Source organism: Mus caroli, chromosome 5, assembly GCF_900094665.2.
Source record: "Mus caroli chromosome 5, CAROLI_EIJ_v1.1, whole genome shotgun sequence".
In the NCBI taxonomy this organism is placed as follows: Eukaryota; Metazoa; Chordata; class Mammalia; order Rodentia; family Muridae; genus Mus; species Mus caroli.
The window spans coordinates 132,473,563-132,498,111 of NC_034574.1; the positions used below are offsets into that span (position 1 = coordinate 132,473,563).

Here is a 24,549-nt window from a genome sequence, read left to right on the forward strand (position 1 = left end):
GAACTGGTGGTTCATCTCTGGGGCCACCCACAGCACTTGCCCAGAACCACAGGCTACTAGGGCCATTCCTGCCTGAATCACAGGGCTCTATCCTCTGTTTAGGGTGAGGCCACTCCGCCCGCCTAGCTGATCTTGGGGTAATGAACCCAGAGCCAAGCAGGCTATACCACTGAAGGCAGCTGCCAGTGTAGGTAGCCTGCAGGGTAGTCCGTTAAGGAATGCCTCAGACTCTGCCTCCCAGGCCTCTGCTCAACACCGTGGAAGTCTTATACCAAGTACAGGAACCTACACCACACTGGCCAGGGACAACACAGGACACCACACAGCACACAGGTACTCGAGCTTCATTGAAACTGCCCTCAGTGCACCTGCCTTGCTGGCAGAACAGCCTCTCTCCATCATATCTCCTGTGACTCCAGGACAGGGTGAGCACTCAACAGGACTTTCAGTACCAGTGGATGGCCGGAGAGAGCTGCTCCAGCCTCAAGGGGCTCAGGGCGAGGCTGTCCAGGGCAGGTGTGTCTTGGACAGGCTGTCTCGCTGGTGTGGCTTGGAAGCCTGGCAATAGCAGCAGTTCACATCACAGCCTCCATGTGTAGGATCTTCAGGGCCTCTGATATCTGGGCGCTGGTGTCAATCTGGCCATACACACCCACGAGGAAGGCTCGGTGCAGTAGGACAGCGGCGTGCTCTGTGGAAGAGCTGAGGTCAGACAGCTGTGGGCCAGCCTCCCAGGACAGCAGGCAGGCGCTGGGTGGGCGACTCACCTTGGCAGAGCAGGGTGTACTCTGGCAGGTTCCTGAGGGCTGTCTGTACCACCTCAAAGTCTCTGCTGCCCAGGCAGTACATGAAGGTGGGCAGAAAGTCAGCAGCGATGCTGCAAGAGACATATTCATGGGTCACTGCTTTCTGGCGCAGGACCCATATGCACTGACCTCCTATTGCCTGGCTCAGCTAGCTGGGGTGCAGTGACCCTAGGCTGGGGCTTTACCTACCTGGGGTTGTTCTGGATGGAGCGCAGTGCTAGGCTGAAGGCCAGGTTGCGGCAGGACTCCTCCGCTGAGCTCATCAGCCGCTGCAAGTTGGTCTGCTCACGTGAGAGAAGAGTGTCACCGTGGGGACTCACCCTAATCGTAACTCTCCCACAAGCTGTCACCAGGGCAGTGGGACAGCCCACTTGGCCTCCTGCTTCTGTTTGGGGCAGTGCTGGGTTTGCATGGCAGAGGGGTGAGTACTGCCCTTTAGACCCCAACCTGGGCTCTTTCCAGCCTTACTCACCGAGAAGAAGCCCAGGACTTCAGGTCTCCGCCGCGACATCTCGTCTATGTCACTCAGGGTCTCGAGCACATCTGAGGGCAAAGACCAGGCTGTGGGGTCTATGGGGACCTAAGGGGAGCCTCCTACCCCAAGCGACTCTGAGATGGGAAGGGACAGTCCCCAGGCATCCTAGAGTCTCCCCAAGATGCCCCGGGAACTGTGTACATGCTCAGTGGTTATCCTGACCTATGCCTTCCCCATTTGGCCGCACACTGGTCTCCTGGGAGGCCGTGACCAGTGGCTCGCCCTGTAAAATGGATACTTGGAGCAAAGCCCTTCACTCCACCCCTGGCTCTGCTCTGAAGACTGACAGACCGACCAGCCACCCTGTTGGTCTTCCTTAAGAAGCTCAATGTGTTTGGGGGTCCGTTGTGCTATCTAAGCAAACTGCTCAGTGGATCCAGGGTGGTCTAGGAACAGGGGGCTCACTCACCCTCAACAGCCCGGCCCCGGGACAGCCTCTTCATGTGAGGAGCCACGTCGGCTACAGTCAGTGGGGTGGAGAGGGAGACACTGACCAGGGGTAGGGAGCCGGCCGAACGCTCATCTGTGAAAGGTTAGTCAGGGTCAGGTGATGGCTGAACCCTGAGGGCCCAGCCAGACCTGCAGACTCCACGGAAAGACCACGCCCATCCCAGAGGCACACTGGCCACTACCCAGGGTGCCACACTGTGCTTAGTCCATGTGGTGGTCAGGACTGGAGGGTGGCAGTCAGGATGCGGGCCAGCTTAGGAGTGCATTCCCTCGCCTCTGCCCGCAGGGTACCACTCCACATGGGAGGCTTGTGTCTGTACAGCATGTCCACTATGAAGGACCTTCTATGTGCCTTCAGGCAGCCTGAGACCACAGTCAATCTGGCCAACAGAGGCAGCAAAGGGTAGCGTCCCACCTGTGGAGCACGAGCCACCATCAGGCAAGTGAGGTAGGTGTAAGATCTTGACCTAAGGACCAACCTGCCCGGGCAGCACACAGGAAACATCCAGAAAGTTAATGTCTGAAGCAGAACCAAGCATTTCCACAAGGCAGTTCTGTTCAGTCAGCTTGGTCATGGCACCGCGCATGTGCATGTGCGCACACACACACACACACACACACACACACACACACACACACGACAGATGAGGCTTCAGGGCTCAGCCACACCCACCAGGACCCCCCCCCTACATCCCCCCCTAAGAGCTCACCTGTACGCTTACCTTCGCCTTCTTCATCCAGGCCTTGGTCAGTTCTCCCATCCCGGCTGGGCAGGCTGAGCCCTGCCAGTAAAGACTTCAACATCACCAGGTCACTGTTGTCAAAGGACAGGTCACTGTGGAGGAAGCAGGGGTTCACTTCAGAGGAGGGCAGGCGGGGAAGAGTGCCAGACAAAGAGAAGCAGCAGGGCAGGAAGGAGGGCCTGGGGTTAGGCAAGTGCAAAGAGAAGTGGTGGGGAGGAGGGGTGAGTGAGGAGTGAATAGGGAGGAGGGTTGAATGAGGAGGAGTGAATGGGGAGGAGGGGTGAGTGAGGAGGAATGAATGGGGAGGAGGGGTAAGGAGGAGTGAATAGGGAGGACGGGTGAGTGAGGAGTGAATGGAGAGGAGGGGTGAGTAAGGAGTGAATGGGGAGGAGGAGTGGAGGAGGAGTGAATAGGGAGGAGGGGTGAGTGAGGAGGAGTGAATGGGGAGGAGGGGTAAGGAGGAGCAAGTGGGGATGAGGCTGAAAGCTGCAATTCAGACCAGAACATTCACTGTCTGGACTGTCCCTCCTGGCTCCAGTGTGGGGCCACTGGCCAGCCTGGGCAGGTGTGGGGACTCACTGGAGGGGCTCTGCGTGCTTCTGCAGGAAGGCCACGGCTGCTGGTGCGCTGCAGCCCACGTACTTGTGGATGAACTGAACGAACTTGCTAATGAAGGGAGCCAGGTGGCGGGAGGACTTCCGGTAGTTCTGTAGAGAAGGCAGAGTCACCAGGGGCTTCCTCAGACCCTCTACACCATGCATGACCCCCATGACAGCCATGAGCCCAGAGCTAGCCTGATTGGGGCCTGATGATTTGGTTTTTATTGAACGAATGTTTTGCCTGAATGTATGTCTGTGTACTACATGTGTGTCTGGTGTCCTGGAACTAGAGTTTCTTATGCTTGTGAGCCACCATGTGGGTGGTGGGAACCAAACCAGGGTCTTCCTTTGTGAGAGCAGCTAACACTCTCTAATCTCTAGGCCCTCCTTCCAGCCCCTGAGTCGGACACTGATATTGCCTCACAATATTATAGCCAAGGCTGGTGCAGAACTTACAATTCTCCTGCCTCAGCTACCCACGTGCTGTGATTGCAGGTGTGCTACTCTGACACCTGGCTGGCCTGGCTTTTGTTTTCATAATATTATGTATATACTAGGCATATGACACCAACAAATAGCACACATGGGGCTTGAATGTGGATTCCCCAGGCAGGGGATACTGGGGCTTAGGGGCCTCAGTGAAGATCTGGTCTTCAGACAGTGGAGACAGAAGCCACTGGGCAGTGGCCTGGCTTTGGCCCTGGCTCCAGGCTGTCCTGTAGGAGCAGAAGGGAGTCAGGCAAGGACAGGAGGGGTCATGGGAGGATGTATGGCTGAGGAATGTGGGGGACAGTCTGCCTGGCACCCACCAGGAGCAGGCGGATAAAGGATCGCAGGCAGTCCCAAAGCGCCCCCTGGTGTTCGCTCTGGAACACACGTGGCTGCAGCAGCTCCAGGATGCCCAGCACATGCAGGAAGAAGGCCAGGTGGTTCTGCTGCCGGAACTCCTGGAAGTTCAGATGAGTGCGGCCGTGCAGGAGGGCTGCGATCATGGGCAGGTGCCTGGGCAGAGCAGAAGAATGCCCCTGGTTACACCTTCCCCTGAGTCACCCAACACCACAGGCTGTGACAGCACGCACCTCAGCAGCAGGATGGGGTGGGCCACAGCCAGCTTCCGGCAGGCCATGTTGGCATCAGCTACTCTGCTCTCAGAAGACCGGGAGTCGCTGGTGTCTGCCAGGAGCGTGATGAAGCGATGGATGAGCCCGTCCAGCTAGGGGGAGGGGAGACTACTTGCCTATACACCGTCTGAACTCCCCCTGACCCCCCTCACGGCCCAGGACACCACGCAGCAGCAGACACACGCTCAGCACGGACACTCTAGAGATCACACCAAAGGCAGGAGCTCATGTGGCCCCTCACACAAAACTCCAGAGGACGCAAGCTGGTCCGCCCTGCTGAGGCACAGTGGAGCTGGCCAGAATGGGTAGGTGGGAGACCTCTGGGGTACTCTGGAGTGACAGTGCACGACCCTCCTGATGGAGGCCATGGCCCCATATTGTCCACATGACACACATGTGCTGACTCCTGTCTGCCCACAACCTGGGCACAGAAAGGGGAAGGGGCATCCCTCTGCCCTAAGATGCATCCAGAGGAAGAGCCTAGCACAGTAAGGTCTATCTCTGATGAGGTGAGCTAAGGTGAGACTGATGGCACCCCCCCCAGGCTCTGTGGGGACTGTGTCCCTCACCTTGTGGTGAAGTTGATGGTGCCCCTCCACAGCTCCCCCCACACCCCATCCTCCAGCCCCCACCCCCTGCTCTGTGGGGACTGTGTCCCTCACCTTGCAGATGCTGCTGCTGGTGGCACCTTCACTTTGCAGCAGGACCTCGGGCACTGGCACCCGGACCTCTGGCCGCTGCAGGTACAGTTGCAACAGCAAGTCTCGGCAGCGCTGGCCCAGCACACTGGAAAGAGCAGAGGGCAGAGGGACTGGGTCACTGGGATGGTGTGGCCATGGGAGGGCCATGTGCTGAAGGAGCCACTCCCAGGTGACAGCAGCCATCTATGGCAAGGGAACACAGTGGGGACTCAGGTACCTGTCCCCCCATTGCTGGATGCAGCTGGTCAGGTGCTCGGTCACTTTTCCAATGCTCTCATCATTGCTACGGCAGCAGCTAAGCAGCAGGGGCAGCCGGGTCTGGATAAGGGTGCGTGCGGCACTGTCCCCATCCTGGCTCCTGGTCTCTGCCTCGGACAGGATAAGCTCCACCAGGCTGAGCAGCTCTGGGCCCTGCACATGGAGCACCAACTCCTCCCGCCGCTTCTGCAATCAGGAGGCTGCAGGTCAGCCCCAGGGTGTATGTGCAGCCACCACCCATGGGTTGGGCTAACCTCTTGAGACCTGCCTGTGGAGTGCGCTGGTCCCGGCCCTGCCAGATCCGGGGAACATGGATACAGGCCCAGAGGAAGTCCAGGGAGGCTGAAGGGTCGAGCCTGGGAGGAGCAAGCAATGCCAGGGTAAAGTTCCTAGAAAAGGGACCTCTGTAGAAGGCCACCTCTGTCCTTCTGAGGAGTCCCTAGTCTTTGGTCTCCCTGACCCACACCTATGGGCCTGTCACAGTCAAGGGACCACAGGCTGGATGGGCAGCTTGCCACAGCTCTTCTGCCTCCTGTACCATGGTGTGGACGTAAGCCAAATTCTCCACAGACAAAAATGTGCCAAGGAGATGGGAGGGCCTGGACTGTCTACTCCTAGGTGAGGGGCTGGGCACCAAAAGCAAGATACTGGCCCTGCTGTTGAGGGCTCGCAGGTGCCCAAGGCACTGAGCACAATAGCATCCCCCTCAGGAGATGCTGCCCTGAATAGAGGTGGTTCACACAAAGCTGCATCCAGGCCGAGAGGCTCCTGGGGTCTGGGGTTGGCCTCACCTCTGCTCACGGCTCTTGCCTAGCAGGACACGGATGCAGCGGTGCAGCGTGGACCAGCTGGCCTGGTGCGTGAGGAGGGCCAGGAGGTAGGGGCGGAAGGAGAGCACCTGGGCACTTGCGTGGCCTTTGCCCTGGAGAGGAAAGAGGCCAGGGTGATCTCAATTGGGCCAGGGGCCACCAGTTCTGACAAGCCATTTCAGCTGAACATGTTCTGGTAGTAGGGCCACCCATGACAGCAGCTAAGGGACTGGCCATCTTCTCTCTTGCCCTGGACAAGGGCTGGGTTTAAATGACAACGCACAGCCAATCCCCTCCCGCCTTTCCCACTCCCCCACATCCCCGGGCCTACCTGGGTTCCCCAGACTTTAGGTTCTGTGGAACTATCCTGCCTCACCCCATTCCAGCCCCAAAGAGACATGCACCACTCACTGCCTGGGAAGGGAGCCCAGGCCTGGCTAACCCCACCCATCTGGAGGCTACAAGACATAGTCTGGAGTGCAGCACTGTGGGAGAGCACCAGGCCATGTCCCTGTCACCTTTCGCCGTGAGAAGAGCAGCTTCCACTGAAGGTCAGGGCAACTACAGACCACTTCGGGGTCCAGCGTCTCCAGCCAGTCCACAAGCAGCCCAGACGCTGGTCCCAGGCGCATGGCTTCCGTGCTGCGGGACAGAGGGTCAGAGCAGAGACTAGGCTGCAGAGCCACCCCCTGGCACCCACGGCCACACTCCCAGTTACCTGGCACCCTCCACCTCCTGCTTGCTGGGGCCCAGGAGCTCTTCCTTCTCCTGTAGCAGCAAGGAGCTCACCACCACAATGGGCCCAGAGGCTGGGCTTGGGCACGAGGTTTCTGCCGTGGCTGAGAAGAGCGCTGTCAGCAACTCTTCCAAGTGCGGGGAGCGCACCTCGATGAGGCCCCGGAGGACTATGGGACACAGGAGGAGCTGGCTGAGTGTAGTAGGCCAAGGGCCTGTGGTTCCCTGAGGCAGACACTCCCCCATCCTCACAAGACTCCCCGTGGTGCAGAGGGGGAGGGGACAGTACCTTTGCTGATGAGCTCAGGCTCCACAGGACACTTCTCCCCGGACTTCAGGGTGGCAATGACGGCCCGCACAGTGGAGTTGGCCACCTCCAGATCACCGTGGAAGCTCAGGGCGTCAGCCAGGTGCAGGAGCCCACTACGCACTGCAGGCAGTGGTACAGACCATGTGACCAACGCACACACACTCACAGCCAGCCTCTCTGCCCAGGCTGGCTGTTCTTCAGAAGACTCACATGGCTCTCTGAAGGCTTGGCTCTACCACAGTAACGCCAACCAGTCCCCGCCCGCCACCCTCAGCTTGCTCACCGTCACTGATCCTGTGCCTTGCTGAATAGCGAGTAGCAAATAACTTGAGTTGGGCCTGCAAGGGCCCATCCTCCACAGCAGGGCTATCCAGCCACTGCAGGATCTGCATGAGCACTTTAAGGAAGAGCGAGGAGAAGCCAGTGTCCTGAGGGACAGCACGCTGTGGGGACAGGCAGCCACATATGAGCCTACTGGCTGGCACAGGACTCCAACAGCCCTGCCTGGGGGGCAGTCTCAGCCCAGGACCAGAGGCCCTAAGCCAGGGCCAGGGCCAGGATCCAACATCATCTCCCTTGCCACTCAAGAGCATGTCCCTTAATGCCAGGATGACACTGAAGGGTTTAAACACCAGTCCTTGAGGCTGTGCCTTCATGGGTAACCCAGTGGAGAAGAAACACAGGTGTATACACACACACACACAGCACATACACAGAAGCACTCGTGCATGCAGACAGGGCAGACAGACCTAGACCACACAGCCTGCAGACAGGGGTGACAAAGACCTCACTCATTCACCCTCTACAATGAGGCCCTGGCCTTGCCCTTGTTCCTACCCCTTCTTTTTGTGCTGAAAGACAGGAAATCTAGACCGACCGGCTAAGGGAAGCCTCAGGTATCCTGGGAACAACAGCAGGCCTGAGGGTGGACAGTAGGCAGAGCCATGCACCCTGGGCCACTAGTCTCCCACTGCTCTTGCCTCCCACCAGCCCTCGTGCCAGCATACCTGGTACTGGTAGAGCTGGCGCATCAGTGGGCAGGAAAGGAAGTGGCTGTGATGCATAGCCAGAGCAAGGGTGCCACCGTGCGGGGAGCTCAGCAGGGTGGTCATGGCCTGCAGAAGGCGGACTGTGATGCCTGGCACCTCGGGGTTCCCCTGGCGGACACGAGCCAACTCTTGGCCCAGGGCTTGCTGCAGTGCCAGGGCAAGGGGGCGTGGGCTGGAGCTCTGCCACCGTGGGTCCGGGCTCAGTGGGAAGATCTGGAGAGCAGAAGGTATAAGAATGCAGAGGCCCCGCACCCCTGTGGCTCCCATGTGTAGCCTGTCTCATGCCCATCAGATTCCGTTCCCAGTGCATTAACTAAGGGACCCAGGATCTTTGCTGGATGAGTGGCAGGGGAGTCTAACACCCCAAGAGCTGCCATGAAGGACACAGGTACCTAGCACCCTAGCACAGGGACTGGCAGGGATCCCAGAGCCAGACTTCATACCATGAACATGAAGAGTGAGCACAAGATAAGAATGTAATAGTGGCCAGACACACATGTCACGAGTCACATGCAGGGCAGACATGTGTAGGCGGTGCTGCTGAGGGGCCCACCCACAGTAGCCCTTGTACCTGTAGGAAGATGCCAGCTAAGTCGTCCTCAGGGCCAAGCACCGGAACCTGCGTCCCTGCCCGAGTCCTGCCCTGGCCTGGTGGGGGCTCAGGGCTGCTTTCTGGCTTAGGAGCCTCTGTGCTGTCTGCAGAGAAACAGGAAGTGTGGCCTCAAAACTTTGCGACCAGCTCCTGCCACAGTCTATCCTGCCACGGACTGTGACCAGAAAGCAGGGCTGGACCTTGGGCCCACATAAGAGCCCCCAAATAAGGCTGGCACAAGCCAGGGAACACCATGGAGGCCAAAAGCGGTCCAGCTCGGGCAGTAACTTGTAGGGGATGAGGAGGGGGCTGTACCTCGTCGGGGTGGCAGGGAGGCTGTGAGGAGCGAGTGGAAGGTTTGGCCTCCAGAAGCACCTCTCTCGTGCTGTACCTCAACCAGGTGGGCCATGTAATCTGCAAAACAGCACCCAGGGGACCACTGGGGGTGGGTGAAGCCAGCCTGCTTTTCCACCAAACATAGGACTGGGGGCGCTGGCACACCATGCCCAGCGAGCTCTCCTACGCCTGCAGGAGCTAGCCGGGCAGTGGTGGCACACACCTTTAGTCGTAGCACTTAGGAGGCAGCAGGCAAGATCTGACTTGGAGGCTAGCCTGGTCTACAAAGCTAGTTCCAGGATAGCCAAGACTACACAGAGAAACACTGTCTCAAAAAGTCAAAAAACAAAACAAAGACTGCAGGGACTGAGCTGCTGGGTCTCCTCCAACCTCAGGTCAGTAGTGATGGCGACAGTACAGTCTCAGAGCTCTGGTGTCGGCCACAGTGGTAGGTGCCCACCTGACCTGACAGCCACACCGTCTGCCCTAGAGGGTTCGGTGGGCCTCAGGGTGCTGCCAGCCTCACGGCCCCCAGGGCTTACTCTTGTCCATGATGTTCTGCTCCAGGGTTTGGGGATCCTGGGCTACCGCCTGGTCCAGGTACTGCAGCAGCTTGCTCATGCTGGACACGGGGATGCCAAAGGACTGCACGAAGAGCAGCAGCTGCTGGGGCTCCAGGTCCTGCAGGGCTGTGGGCAAGGTATGCTCAGCTGCCTCCTGGGCCTCCTGCTCTGCAAGCGTATCTCAGGTGCACCAGCACAAGGCCTGGCTCTGCCAATATGTAGTCCCCTATGGCTTCTTTAGCAATGACATTGCCAATGGACCTCTGGCTCACTAGAGTCCAGACTCCATGGTATGTCCCTCTCTGGGCTTCCCCAGTCCACCCAGCCACTCAGGGATGTCTCCTTTCCTGCCTGGGGCCAGACTGAAAGACCCAAGCTGGGCACATGCCTACCCTGATGGGACCTTCCTCTGCTCAGTGCAGCTTGCCTATAGCCCACATGTTCTCCAAAGACCCTGGAACTCTCTTGTGCCTCTAAAGGCCAGGTCTCTTATAGCCTTTTCTTCTCAGGCCTGGTCTCTGAGCCCTCAGAGTCCCTGGAAGGTGTGACCTTGAGTCAGTTTAGGCTCCCCAGCAGCAGGTGAGGCCAAGCCCCTTCCCTAGTCTACTGTACCAGCGTCCACAAGCCGGGGGACCTCAGAGCGGATCATTCGCAGCTTCAGCCAGTCAGGCAGCAGCAGCGCCTCCTCCGACGTGTCCACCAGGAAGGCTGTGGGCAAAGGCTTCTTCTCTGGAAACCAGATGTCCAGCAACTCACTGAACTCGCTGTCACCAGCTTTAGGGAGGACACAGGGGAAAGCTATGTCATCTGAGGAGCCATGAACCCAAGAAGGATCCCAGACCACCCAGCCTGTACTTTCAGGGTGGGGTGGTTGGGGTTGGGGGGAGAAACTGAGGTCTTAGGGGAACAGAGAAGGCTCACATGATGGTGCAGATGGGGACTAAGAAGGTAGTGGGCACATAACTCCATGTCACCCTGTCTGCTGTGTGGTGGCCTACGGAAGCCTGGGTTTGGTGGTCACCCAAACTTCTATATGAGCCAGAGAACCGCAGCACAAGCTGCTGGTCCTCACAGAGCCTTCAGTCTCAGGCTTCAGTGAACCCACTGGACCCAACAAGATGAGACAAGTTAGCCTTCCCTGCTGTCCTTCCTCAGGGTGGTAACATGGTGGACATATACTACCCCATAGACGAGCACTTCCTCAGCATGGCCGTGAAGCCCATCCACATGCCTTAGAATTCCCAGCCAGGGCATCTGGGCACTTTCCACTCTCTTAGGCATAAAGGGAACCTGTACTGACCAGGGGTTTCAGCCAGCCTGAGGTCCCCAGGCCAACCTACAGGACCATGGGGACGGTGGGAGCTCAACTGTGTGGTGGGCCAGGGCACGCCCGAGCTACGCCCGAGGGTCCTCCCAAGCCATCTGACTAGAAACCGAGTGTAGAAAAGGTTGCTTACAACGCGGCGGGCCCAGTGTCAGCAGGATGACCATGGCGTGCACCACGAGGATGTGCATGGTGGCCGTCTCCCCACTGCTCCAGCGCAAGAACACTTGGTCCTGAGACTCCGACTGTGAGAGAGGACAGAGGGACAGGCACCAGATGGCATGGATGGTGCGGTTGATAATGGTGCGACAGTCTACCTACCCTGTGCCCTACCTGCTTCAGTCCACCTCAGATCCGCCCCTGCAGACCACCTCTCACCCCCATCCAGCTCTGAATGCCCCACCCCACTGGATAGCAGATGGCCCGCTCGGCCCTCACCCAGCTGTAGACCTCCTCGCCCTCCTTGCTCTTGCGCATGCGCCGCACATAGCGGGAAAACACAGACAGCAGGGCGCTGAGTACAGCGTCGGAGGCGGTGCTGCAGGAGGGCTTGGAGAAGAGGTGTGCCATGATGGTGGACCGCTCCACGACCAGCCGGGCCACGTCCTGAGCAGGGACAAGGGCTGTCAGAGGCTCCAAAGACTCTGGTCACTGGGGGCCCCAGCCCAATAGCCGGCCACAATGTTGGTGACACAGCCATCTAGCCCTGCCAGAATTCCCTCACCAGAGCCAGGTCACTGTGTGGGCCCTGCTCCTCCACCGGCGTGTGCTGGGACAGGTAGATGAGATAGGCGCTGATGGTTTGGGGGTCCGTCTCCATGTGGATGGCCTGGGGAGAGTGGACAGACGTCTGAGATGGGTCCTGGGGCAGCGTGCAGCAACCCTTTCTTCCCGGAACTGGCCTAGCCCCGTCCACACCTGCTGGAGAGCCAAGGCCGTGGTGGTCCTCACGCTGTCAAACAGCGGCAGCCTGGGCAGGTCCCGCAGCAACCACTGATAGCCCTGCAGAGCATCCGGCTCCCCAATGTCCTCCTCCATGGGGGGTTCTTTCTCCTCCTTGTCACGAAGACCACCCTCTGACAGCACAAGTGACAGGCCCTGCAGGAACACACACATATAAAGCTAGGCCCACCTGCCCTGGCATGCAGCAGGCCCAGTCTACCCTTAGACGCAAGACTGTCCCTCAAGCCCTACACAGAGAACATGGCAGCACCTGCGGGAGGACACCAGCCAGCTCCCTGTTGTCACCATAATCTAGACAAGAAAGGTAATGTCGGCTGAGTTCTTTAAACTTGCTTGTTTTGGAGACAGGTCTAACTCTGTAGCCCAGGCATGTCTTAAACTCACCGTGTAGCTGACTGGCCTTGCATTCCTGCCTCAGCATCCCGGAGGCTGGAATCACTAAGGCTGCCCACCTTACCCAGCTTAAAAGATTTGCTCAAAGCTTTTTTCTTTGGTGCTAAGGATGGAGTTGAGAGCCTGAGTCACAGCCCAGTGCTTGGCACTACTTTTCTAGACATGGTAAGTTGGAGTTTGCTCAACCACCCTTTTGTATGTCACCACCCAGGGAAGGACGCAGACAAGAGACAAAGGACCCACAGTGTACACAAACACCCCTCCCCCAGCCCCAGCAATTCCCTCACACTCACCTTCATGGCCAACACCCTGGAGGCCACCTGTGAGGAGCCCAGACGCCGGAGGAAGTAGTCAAGTACCTCACATGTGGTCTGCTCATCTGCTTTCGGGCCTAGCAGCAGATCCTGCAGGCGGCCCAGCAGCTGCCGCTGTTTCTGCTGCCTCTGTGGACCAAGAAGAACTGTCAGGGCCACTGCCGGGGTAGACCTGGTGGGGTGGATGGCTGGGATCCTGTACCTGTCGCTTCTTGGCCTTCTGCTCCCGGCTTTCGCCCTCGTCATCCTCCTCCCCGGAGGCCGTGGAGTCAGCTGCGTCATGCAGCAGGAATTCGCACAGGCACTGCACAGGGAGCACGTCCAGCGATCCTTCACTGGACTGCACCAGATCCGCTAGCCACGGCATGGACTGGGAGGAGGCCTGTGTGGGCAGCAGAGAGACTGAGTGCATCAACAGAGGCCCAGCCCTGTACCCTGAATCCTCTGACCTGCAGAGGCTCAAGGGTGTCAACCTGCGGCAGGCAGCACACATCTGGACCCATGGTGTCTGTGCCATCAGCACTCAAGGACACAGTGCTCACTGCGCATCCCAGTGCACTCTGCCTGTGGGGAAAGCTCTGGGAACGCCCTGGCCGTGCTCCCTCCAGCACTCCCGGGGGAGGACTCACCTGGCGCTGGATGATGTGCAGCAGGAAGTCTGGGTTACGGCTGCGGCACAACAGGTGCCCAAGGCGCAGGGATTGGTTGAGGGCCTTCACCTGGTCCAGGATGTGAGGGGGTGGCCTCCGGGGAGGGCCTCTGTGTGTTACAGGGGACACGAGGGTCAGAAGTCCACACATATAACACCGAGAGCAAGTAAGTACTGGAAAGCCACACTGTCCCAGCCCTGCTGCCAAGGGGCAAACAGCTCAACTAACCCCAGCATCCTAGGCCCTAACTTCAGAGACCCACACCATGCTGGGGCAGAGTGGACAACCAAGGTCAGCTCTGCCTGTTCCTCATCTCCCTTCCACCCACACCTGGGGCAGGGGGGAGGGATGGCATACTGGGGGTCCAGGCTGGTTAGCTGGGACAGGAGGAGGCTGCTGCTCTCGGTGATGGTCTGCTTGGTGGAGGCGGCGGCCAGATGACCCTCAAAGGCCAGGATCTCCTGCTTCTCCCGCTGAGAGATCTGCAGTTCCCGGTTGATCATCTCCGTCCTCGTCTCCTCGTCCGTCAGCGTGCACGGTGGGTATGAGTAGTTACTGGGGACCAAACATGCAGGCCTAGTACCCACCCCTGCATACGGCACCCAGCGGGCAATGTTCCGAGCCAGGCACACACAGCTGCGGTTGCAGGAGCACAGCCTGACCACCGGGCCAGCAACAACGCTACCCAGTTAAAGCCCCAATGTCTGCAAACTCCAGGAACCCAGCACAGGCACTTCACACAGCATGACGACCACCTTCAGTATAGAAACTAGCTATTTATCAGGCTTCCGGTGTCTAGGACATCTGCTCTGCCACACTATGTGACACTATATCATATTTCATGGGACCCTGTTCTTCATGAAAGCCTTACAGAAGCATACAGTTTTCTGTGAGGCATGAACACTTCCCCTTTTACATGCTCAAAAATCTGTCTCCTTGAGAAGTCCCTTCCACGAGGTCCCATGTCTCCCAGGCATAAACCATATAGCCAGTATCCTACACCATGGCCACACACCTACTGCCAATGCCACGGCCATATACACGACCAGTCCCCAATGTCACACAGCACATACCTGGTACTCAATATCACTGCCACACACAAGCCTGACCCCTACAATGTCATGTCCTTAGGCTGCGACCTAAGCCCACTGCTGCCTGTGTGGAGCTGCCTGGCGGAGCTGGGCCTGCTACAAGCAGGATTCCTCATGCTGACCCTCCCAGATGTCCGTACAGGAATGACAAGGCACCATCCCCTACGCTAGCCACTGAGCAACTCACCGCGACTGTGGACTTGCTGCATTCCCCACGGGCCAGGCCCACATCCACTCTCCCCTCTCCCTAGTCCTTAAGTGTTCGAGCCGCCCAACATGTGTGCACAGGCCCTGTCACCCTGCCCATGGGTTCCCATGGTGATGGCTAGAAGCACATGGCCCAGCCCAAGGGAAGGCACTGAGACCTGTGAACAAGGGACTTGGCTACAGAAACGGCACACAAGGAGGCAGACACCAGGGAGTGTATACACAGTGCTGCCCCGGGCTGAAGGACGCTCACCCACTTACTTGGTCATCACCATCTCCATGAGCATCTTCAGGGTTGGATACTCCTCCCACGCGGCCAGGCCTAGGGGACAACAGGAAGTTGCCCAAAGGACTCGCACTAGCCTCCCTCCTCCCCAGCCCCCACTCTGTCCTAGCTGGTGCTTCCATAGGCTCTGGCCCAGAATCTATTTCCATGGCCAGAACAGCTCACCAATGTTCTCTGGGTTGAAGGCAGCGACAACCAGCAGTAGGGGCCAGGCCTTCCAGTAGAGGGTGGAGATGGCAAGGTTTGGGGGCTGATACCTGGAAGGCAGGAGCAGCGACAGTGTGAGCTCGGTGCCCTGAGCTCAGGCCAGGTCAGTTTTATTCCCTAGAACCCAAATACAAATACCAGACAGAGTGGTCCACACCTATAACCCCAGTGCTAGGGTGTGCAGACCCTAGCCCCGCTAGCCAGCCAAACTGAGGAACTCCAAGGGGAAAAATAAGAGGCCCCAGCTCAAACAACAGGTGAGCAAGATGGCTCAGTTGGTGTCATCAAGGCTTGAGGGCCTGAGTCTGATCCCCAGGACACAAATGGCAGAAGGACATGATTCCCACAGTGTCCTCTGACTTGCACATACAGGCTGTGGCACATACAACTTGTGTACGCGTGCGCACACACACACACACACAGCTTAAAACCAAAAAGGCTAGATAAATGGTTCAGCAGATAGAGACCCACCACCGGGTCTAAAAACTTACATTCAAATTTACAAACACACACACACACACACACACACAAACACACACACACATACACACATGCTCGGACTATAGCTCAGTGGCAGTGTTTTCCTAGTACACACAAAACTCTGGGTTCAACTCCTAGTACTGAGAAAAAAATTTTTTTAAAAAGCCAGGCATAGAGGTGTACCCCTTTAATCCCAGCACTCAGGTAGCTGAGGCAGGTGAATTTCGGGTTTAAGGCCCCTGAGCTACACAGTAGTGAGAGACCATCCAAAAGGGAAGATAATCAAAAAGAAAAGCCCTCAAAGTCTGAGGCTCCAAACCCCCCCATCCCCCCAACAAAAAAGCTACTGGAGAAACAATCTCACACACAGAAATAGCAGGAAGCAGTCGTGGGCCTCGGGACCCAGCTCCCCCTCAGCCTTGCTGATGGGCAGGCCAACCTGCTGGGAGGTGGGCCGCAGCCTTACCCTGGGGGCAGCTGGATATTCTCAGGATGGTGGTAGGTGCACAGGTTCAGAACCGCATCTATCAACTGGATCCGCTCCACCTTCAGAACTTCCACATCTGAAATCCAAAGATACCTGGGTTCCCGAGTCTGGCCCGGCCCACCCCATGGGCAGCTGGAAGGAAGTGGGACGAGAGACTGGGACTGCCCCAGGTGGTGTGTGAGTATGACTGGTACCACAGCATGACAGGCAAGACACTGGCTCTGCAGGTGGCAGGACCCCTGACGACAGTGAGAGTGTGAGATCGCTTTTGTGAAGGGCAAGGCACCGGGGTGTTACCATCAGCCTGCACAGCTGCGGCTCGCTTCACAAGGTGGTCAGCCAGTTCCATGGCATCTGCAGGGCCAAGAGGCAGCTCTCGGGACAATCCGATGACCAGGATTCTCATCAGCGTGTCCTCCAGAATGGGGACCTCTGAACAGAGGCGCAGGAAGAAACTGCAGGTGACATTAGGAGAGGGGTGGTGAGGAGCCACCACGATCTCCTGTGGCCACCTTCCCACGGGTATAATCTTCCTTAGTCTAGTGGCCCGTGTAGGAAATGCACACTAATTCCCGGCCTTTAATGGATAGGGAGAGTGGGAAGCCACTGTCACTCAATCACGAGTGACAGACAGGCTGCACACAACCCTGGCGAGCAGCTGGCAAACGTGGCGGCTAGGGTAGGTAGCATGCTTGTGGTACAACAGGATAGCAGTGTCTACCAGCTAGACTGATAGCAGGATTGGAGAGGGCATGTCTCAGAACACACAGGTGACCAGTGGGGTGGAAGGGACAGGGTCAGTCCAGGAAGGACAGAGTGGGAGCAGAGAGGAGTTCCCTGGGGGTGTGTCCAGGAAAGGGGCAAGAGTGTGAGGCAGACACCACTGCAGGAGAAGAACAGTAATGGGTTTTCAGGGTGGGGCTGCCCGCCCAGCATCTGCTATGCATTTGCCCACAGGCTGCACTCTGGCTGCCTGTCCACCCCAACCCTCACTTGCGGTCGCTCTCAGGTGGCCAGTTGTCCCACTTGTAGTAGGTCTCGGGCTGCTCGGTGAAGAGCACCTTGTGGAGGCTGCAGGGACAGAGCAGGTGTCAGTCAGGATGCAGCTGTGCAAGGAGTCTCCACCCCAGCAGCGCTGCACAGGGACCAGTCGGGCAAAAGCTCCTGATGGAAAAGTACTGGGGTTTCCTGCCCGACTCCTGAGCCACCTGCCCACAGTGGCCACTAGTACCCACACAGGTGACACTGCGAGGTTGAGAGACGTCTGCCTCTTACCAATGCACATAATCCTTGGGGGCGAGTTTGCTGACGGAGGGGACGACAGTGTGAAGCCACCACACCGCATCCCGCTGGATAGCCGCAATCTGGTTCTGGAACGTGCGGAGCACCTCGAGGTCTAGGGAGTGAACAGGTTCGTGATGCCCTGCAGCCATGGACTCCAGCAGGCCGAGCCACTCTGGAGACCACCCCTGTTCCCACCCAACAACCAACAGGATGCCTGCGTGAGTGAACACACTCCAAGCACAGATGACCCTCTCAACCAGACGGCAGGAGGGTACCACTGCTTCTAGAAAACCCACCTCCTCTGGCAGTCATGCCGGGACCCCCACTCACACCCCCACCCTGCCCTCGGTCTCCAGGGACATGCAATTACTCGCGGCCCGGTTTTACGTCCTCGGCTGACAGTGCCCCCAGCCAGCAGGGCCTTACTTCTCTTCTCTCCTTTGTCCCAGGCGACTCCAGCCTCCTTCACCTGGGCTGTAATGCCCAGCATCATGGACACAGCTAGCACATCCGTGATGTGAACCACAAACCGCTCCTGTGGGCATACGGGTGGCAAGGCTGGCGTGACGGAGGGCCCTTCCCAAGGGTCCCATGTGGCATAGGGACGCGTGCATGTGTATGCACAACAGACATAGAAACACAAGCTACTTAAGAGTTTGCCCCCACATCTAGAGCCCACCATGCCGGGAGAAGAGCTGACAGAAGCAGGCCTCTGGGTCCTGGATGAGCCAGGTCCTCATTAGGCTACTGGGAGGGGACTCAGCCAACAGAGAAAATCCTGTCCCCAATGGCAGGCTGTCACAACAGAGGACTGCCATCCTGCTCCAGTGCCTTAGAGGTCCTCAGCCTTCATGCCTCATTCTTCTCAGTGAAACTCCCTCCCATCTCTTGCTCTGCACCCCGAGTCAATCAGACCCTTTACTGGGGTGCTCTGTCCATCTCCCCAAGTGACTCCTCAGTCCTGCCAGCTGCAGTGTCCACACCCATGCTGGGGTCACCAGCTCCCTAGCTTGGTCAGCCCCACCCCATCCTTATGAGGGATGGAGCAACACTGAGTGGCTTCACACTTGGGTGTGTGGACCACCGAGCCCATGGCTGCACACAAGCCTGGCACGTTGGCCATCCCTATGACAAGGCAAGCCTCTCGGTGTCAGGAAACGGCAGAGTGGGAGGTGGTCGCAAGGCACCTTAAATTCCATCTCCAGGTACTGCGGCTCCTTGCGCTCCTGCATGAGCCCCAGGCAGAAGGCTTGGAAGTTGATCTCGTGCTTGGTCTGCTTGATGATCTCCCGCAGCAGGGCCCTGGAGGCGCGGAGGTAGTCATCCTTGTTGGTCAGCAGGTCCTGGAACACCATGGCTAGGAACTGAGGAGGAGGGAAGCCACAGGGAGCTGGGGTCAATGGCCATCCAGGTGCATGCTTATGCCATACCCGCCCCCCTCCCTCCAACACCTTGCCAGGACCTCACTCGGGACCTGCAGAAAGCCTTCCCCAGGAGAACAGTCCTCCCAAATAACTAAGCAGCTAATGCGCTAGGATTGGGCAAAGTCCCGCAGCACATCTTGGGAGCACATCCCGAGAGGAGGAGGACCGTCTCCCCTTCATGGATGTGAACTCTTAGGAGGGAGACCATGTTGTATTTCACCCTCATGACAGTTGGCGGGAGGGTAGCCAGTCCTCTTCTGACCAGGGTAAAGGTTAACTGGCAAGCACAGGAATGGAGATGCCGGCAATGACACTGCCAGATACCACAGCCCACTCTACCCCACCCACCTGGGCTACCTTCCTGGGTCTGCAACTACCCAGCTCTCTTAAAACACGGAGCTGAGAGGGCAACCGCTGGGTGTGGCCAGAAGCTAAAGCAGAGCCTAATGTAACAGCCCGGCTCCTTGTTAAGGACAACAGTGTTTCTTGCATATGGAGAGATGCCAGACCTGGTATCCACAAGCCAGGACTCCAGGCCAGGGCTGGAGGGCTGTGGAGATGCCAGCTTGGCTTAGAAAAACCCCAACTAAGGAGGCTACACCATGCTGGAGCTGGGGAAGTCGGAGGCTCACCACCCAGCGCCACCTGCTCCACAGCGTTAGCTCACAAGGATGGTTCAGAAACCAGAAGCCAATGGATCTTCCTGCCCATAGCCAAGAGTTTCTCCCTGTGAGTCTCAAGCCCCAGGCCTCACCTAGACGCAAGCCCAGGGGCCTGTCCCTGACTGAGTACCCCACCTTGGGCGCCAGCTCAGAGCTGTGCTGCAGCACTGTGTACAGGATCTGCATGTTGTTGGGGTTTCGAGCATTCGAGAGCTCATTGAAGATCACAAACTTGATGGTGGTACCCAGGTTGTCCTTGTGCGCATTCAGCAGTTCCCTGGACCCGAAGAGGCAAGCCGGTGAGGGGGATGGTCCGGGCTGCCCCTGCTGCCCGCCGGCCTGCCTCACCGCCTGACGCCCCGGCTGACCACATACCTGATGCAGAGCATATAGTGGTTGAGGAGCACCTTGGGCTTGAGGCGGATCTTGATCAGGTGAGAGATGACATCCATGTCTTCTGACCCGTGTGAGTTGCAGTTCATGCACACGGACATCAACAGGTCCTGCGCTGGCCTGGTCAACTGCGGGGAAGCCAGGAAGACCACTGAGCACGCAAGCACGACCGCCCGGAACCCTCAAGGAGACCCCCACCCCCCCCACCCCACCCCCGCTCACGAACTCTTTCACCAGCACAGCGTACCTTGGGGTTCTGCAGCCACATCTCCAGCCGCTGCACGGCCAGCAACCGCACCTCCTTGTAGCCACAGGTGGCCGTGAGCAGCCGCAGGAGGTTCCTGGACACATTGTCGATGGGCTGGCGCCGGTTCAGCTGGTCACGCAGCATGTCCAGGACATATTCTTCCACGCTCTCTGTGAGTTCATCGTACCTAGGCCAGAGGGGGGGAAGGAGGCCAGGAAGGATGCCAGCTCCCGTGCCCTCCCTCTGGTCCTCTGAGACTGAAGCTGTTGGCCCACCTACCTTGGCATGAGCTGCCCCTCCTGCTCAGGACTCAGTTTCTCCTCGGCAATCAGCAGCTCCGTCTGACTGTCCTCTTCCTCTGTGAGTGAGGGGTGGGGGCTGCTGCCTGCAGGGACCACGGGAGCTAATGGGTGCCTCCTCCCAGGGATGTGGAGGGTGGTGCCCTTGGCCCCAACCTCACAGACACCTTGTCATCTCTTACCTGCACCAAGCTCACCACCACTGCGTGCCCCCTCCCCCTGCAGCAGGACGCTCTTTGGGGGCATCTTGGTGTTGAAGGCTGTCTGGATGTTGTCCACGAAGGTGCGGCAGTGAGGGCTGTCTACCCAGATCCGCTCGCCCAGCGAGTCTTCAATGTATACCTACGATGAATCAGGTTTGGACCCTGCCTGAGGCTGAACGGGTCCCCAGAGAAGGCATGCAAGAAGCCTTCATCAAAGCCCTTGAAGGAAGGACAGCTCACTGGTAGCCTCCATTCGCGTCCCTCTCCAGCACCCACCCTCCCTCTGCGCTCTGCTCTGAGACCCTGGAGAGGACTCACCTTCACAAAGATCTCAGGCCAGTTCTCATCCTCCTCGTATGCGGCCATGAGAAGGTTACAGGCCAGTACAGACACGAGGCTGTTCCCTTTGGCCTTGAAGTTGACAGAGGCGTCCCTCCGCAAGAGGCTGCACAGGGCCTGAAAGGAAGTTACAGTTGTCACAAGATAGCCCATGCCACACAGACAGCGGCAGGTCTAGGGAGGGCGGAGTGAATGCTGGGGGGAGGGGGTGGCCAGTCTCACCTCGATGACACCCTCTGTGGCAAAGATGTTGGGCTTGATCTTGGCCAGGTACATGAGGCTCAGGTAGAGTGTGCTGTCAGGCTTGGCCCGCGTCACCTTCAGCTGCTTCACTGCCCCGCACAGCACTCCCTCGATCCTGTCGTCATTGCCCTCCAGCTCAGCGGCTTCAATCTCATCCAGCAGCACTGTGGGCAGAACTGACCATGGGGGGGGGGGGGGNGGGGGGGGAGGGAGGCTGGGTTAGAGAGGGATGAGAGCAGAGGCCACGCTCAGAGCAGACAACTAGAGGCAACACAGATGGGCCTCACCAGCACATGGAGGCTCTGAGCTCCCAGAAACCCTACACCAGAGTCTTGTGTCGTTTTCCTCAACCCATGGCTTCACAAATGCTAGGCAAGTGCTCATGGAGGGAATCTAGACAGAAGGTCTACCACTGAGTCACACCCCAGCCCCTCACTGGGGGATTCTAGGCAGAGGTTCTACCACTGAGCCACGCCCCCAGCCTTTCACTGGGGGGATTCTGGGCAGGGGCTCTACCACTGAGCCACGCCCCCAGCCCCTCACTGGGGGATTCTAGGCAGAGGCTCTACCACTGAGTCACACGCCAGCCCCACACTAGGGGATTCTAGGCAGGGACTCTACCACTGAATTATATCCATATCCCTCAATTTACTTTTTTACTGTGATACAGGGTCGTGTTAAGAAGTGGCAAGGCTCGCCTTGAACTTTTCATCTGCCTGCCTCAGTCTCCTAAGCAGCTGAGGTAACAGGCACCCTCTGAGCCTTTCGAATGACATCTCGGTATCGAGGGACAACGTAGCTTCATGAGATACAGCTTCATTAAAGGCTAGAGGACAGGATGCTTGTCCCTCTCGGCTCTCAGGAAGGAGTCCCTTGGAAAGGCTCGGAGCAGACACGTAGACAGTGGCGTCTGCTACTGGAATGTTAGGTGCTCAGAGGCTGGCACATAGCTAGCGGGTGACAGGTCTATGCTAAGGCATCATGGAGCTGTTATGAGTCACTGAGGGGCTCGGGGCTGTATAGCTCAGTGGTTACAACACTTGCCTTGTGTGCATCCGGGCCTAGGCTCAATCCTGGCACTGTCAAAGAAGTCATGGGATAAATGACAAGAAGCAGGGGAAGGTCAGACCCCTGCACAACTTCAGGGACACTCATCTCCCCTCTGAGGTCTCCTTGGTACTTTGGGGACCTATTTTCTACCTGGAAAATGGCACCAAAATGCTCCCTGTCCTGGAGGCAAAGACAGTGGGCAAAGAATCCCCTTCCACTGGAGGACCAGGCTAGAACCACTTGGGTGCCACCACAGCCTGTGCACCTCCCCCAGCACGGTTCAGAACGGCGCTGTCACAACCAGGGGCAGGCTGTACACAGGCCACATAAATGATGGAACGATGAGCCAGGAGCACTGTGGAAAGGGGAGGTGCATCTGTTCACAATGCCAGGCAGCGAGCCCATGGGGAGCCAAGACCCTGAGACACTAACAGAACCAACCAGGCTGGAAGTGGCTCCCACGGGCACTGGGCAGATGGACAGGATGAAGGAATCTCTCTGGGGAAGTTGGCAGTCTGATCTTACCTTCAATGGGTACCACAGACGGCTCCTTAATCGATGGAGAAATGGCTCGCTTCTCTGCAACTGCGGCTTCAGCCAGACGTCCCAGGGCACTCAGTGGGGGAGTGGAGGACAGTTTGGGGCGCTTAGTGAGGCCGGTCAGCGCAGAGGTCCCAGACAGAGAGGCTGAGGCATCTCTCTTGCGCTCTGAGGGTAGCCCAGAAGGGGCTGGCTTCAGCAGGGTGGATGTTGTCTTTGATTCACTGGCCTGACCCTTGGACCCCAGAGCAATAAAGTCTCCAGGGGGAGGGTGCCCTGCAGAGGAACAGAAAACCCACACCTGTGATACCCATCCTCAGAGTGGGCCCCCAGGAGACAAAAGTAAAGCCTGAGGTTATCCAACCACCCTGGCAGAGCAAGCGATGGCTGACGCTGATCCAGTGCTGACTAGAAACTAAGCCATCTGTAACTCCTAAGCACTGTCTACTTAATTCTCAGTGGGCTTCTTCAAAAGTTATGACCCTCGTTTTACAAATAAAGACACAGAAGTTAGGCAGGGTACTGGTGGCACACGCCTTTAATCCCAACACTTGGGAGGCAGAGGCAGGCGGCTTTCTGAGTTCAAGGCCAGCCTGGTCTACAGAGTGAGTTCCAGGTCAGCCAGGGCTATACAGAAAAACCCTGTCTCGAAAAAACCAAAACCAAACCAAAACAAAAAAGACAGAAGTTAGGTAATGTGCCGGTGTCACACAGTTAGCAAGAAACAACTTTAGGACCCCAATCTAGATTATCCGGCTTCAGAGACTGTGATTCTGGTCCAGGTCCCCTGTCCTTGCCAGATGCTCAGCAGGACAAGGATGCCCTTGTCCTTCAGGAGCCCCTCAGGACAGCAATGTACGCAGGAAGCCTGGGTTGGATGACCGTGTCCTGCTGTGTTGGATGCCTACGCTCTCCCAACAGTTCCAAGTTAACTATGTCCCGTAGGAGCCCCTTCAGTGGCCATGCCGGCCTTCATGGAACCCATTCATTGACTGTCTCGAGGTCTCCGCGCGCAGGGACGCACCTGAGGGCTTGGCGGCCGCGCTGGGTCTCCGTACGGTAGTGGGCTTGGCTCGATTCATCCTCCCCGCGGCCCGGGCGCCCCTAGACGAAGCGCCGTCACCTGGGAGGAGGCGGCGGGAGTCACTCGCTCGCTCAGTCATTCATCCCTCGCACTGGGGCCACTGGACTGAGTGCCCAGGGCCGCCTACCGGGGTCACAGAAAGGGGCCAAGTGCGGCACACACGCGGCCGACTGCGGAGACGATGTCACCGCAGGAAGCGGACTTCACCTGGGTGCAAAGGCCCCTGACCCCCGGTGCAGCACTCTGCAGAACCGAGGCACGGGCGCTCCGGAAGTGCAAACTGATCTGCAAGCCTTCCGAGCGCTGATTTCTCACATAACCGGAAGTAAAACAAACCCGAAGGCGAGGAAGAAAGGAGAGAGGCAGGCAGAGCCTACTAGTGTTTGCACCGCCCTCTGGCGGCCGGAGGCTGGATGGACCTATGCCTGTCTGAAAGCTGGGCTTGTCGGGCATAAACTGTTCCCTCTTACAATTTTGGAGCTAAGTCTGATCCTAGCTCAAGAAGTCGGTGGTGGCACACGCCTTTAATCCCAGTACTTGGGAAGCAGAGGCAGGCGGATTTCTGCGTTCGAGGCCAGCCTGGTCTAAAAGTGAGTTCTAAGACAGCCAGGGCTATACAGAGAAACCCTTTCTCAAAAAACAACAAAAAAGTCAAAATCCTACTTTCATATTGATACATCAGTGGCATGCTTAAATGTTGAAGGCCTCCGTCAATGGCCTCTGGGTTCACCTGATTTGGGTACCTCCCTCTGTATGGAGACCAGATAGGTAC

At 57.9% G+C, this 24,549-nt stretch overlaps 1 protein-coding gene across 4 annotated transcripts; it reads right to left on the bottom strand.

Moving 5' to 3' along the window:
- Positions 1-330: 330 nt before the first annotated feature.
- Ints1 (integrator complex subunit 1) lies at positions 331-24,042 on the bottom strand. 4 transcript variants are annotated; one of them, XM_021162427.2, is made up of 47 exons: positions 23,718-24,042; positions 22,679-22,969; positions 21,083-21,279; positions 20,840-20,977; positions 20,501-20,660; positions 20,299-20,404; positions 20,020-20,206; positions 19,755-19,900; positions 19,515-19,656; positions 18,481-18,657; positions 17,720-17,828; positions 17,285-17,405; positions 17,003-17,080; positions 16,307-16,464; positions 15,989-16,085; positions 15,001-15,092; positions 14,811-14,871; positions 13,609-13,806; positions 13,231-13,360; positions 12,804-12,983; positions 12,581-12,730; positions 11,850-12,029; positions 11,656-11,760; positions 11,370-11,537; positions 11,065-11,176; positions 10,220-10,381; positions 9,587-9,733; positions 9,024-9,122; positions 8,688-8,812; positions 8,075-8,329; positions 7,351-7,510; positions 7,047-7,187; positions 6,741-6,927; positions 6,541-6,664; positions 6,005-6,135; positions 5,482-5,569; positions 5,173-5,399; positions 4,917-5,040; positions 4,213-4,346; positions 3,943-4,135; positions 3,114-3,241; positions 2,514-2,626; positions 1,751-1,864; positions 1,279-1,349; positions 996-1,087; positions 768-877; positions 331-691 (listed from the first exon to the last, which is right to left on the bottom strand). In XM_021162427.2, the coding sequence occupies exons 1-47, from the start codon at positions 23,854-23,856 to the stop codon at positions 576-578; spliced, it is 6,663 nt and encodes a 2,220-aa protein (XP_021018086.1). In that variant the 5' UTR covers positions 23,857-24,042; the 3' UTR covers positions 331-575. The 4 variants fall into 4 exon arrangements, with proteins under 4 accessions (XP_021018086.1, XP_021018085.1, XP_029333516.1 ...); XM_021162426.2 differs by having other exon boundaries at positions 2,502-2,626; XM_029477656.1 differs by having other exon boundaries at positions 20,020-20,212.
- Between the last annotated feature and the right edge of the window lie 507 nt (positions 24,043-24,549).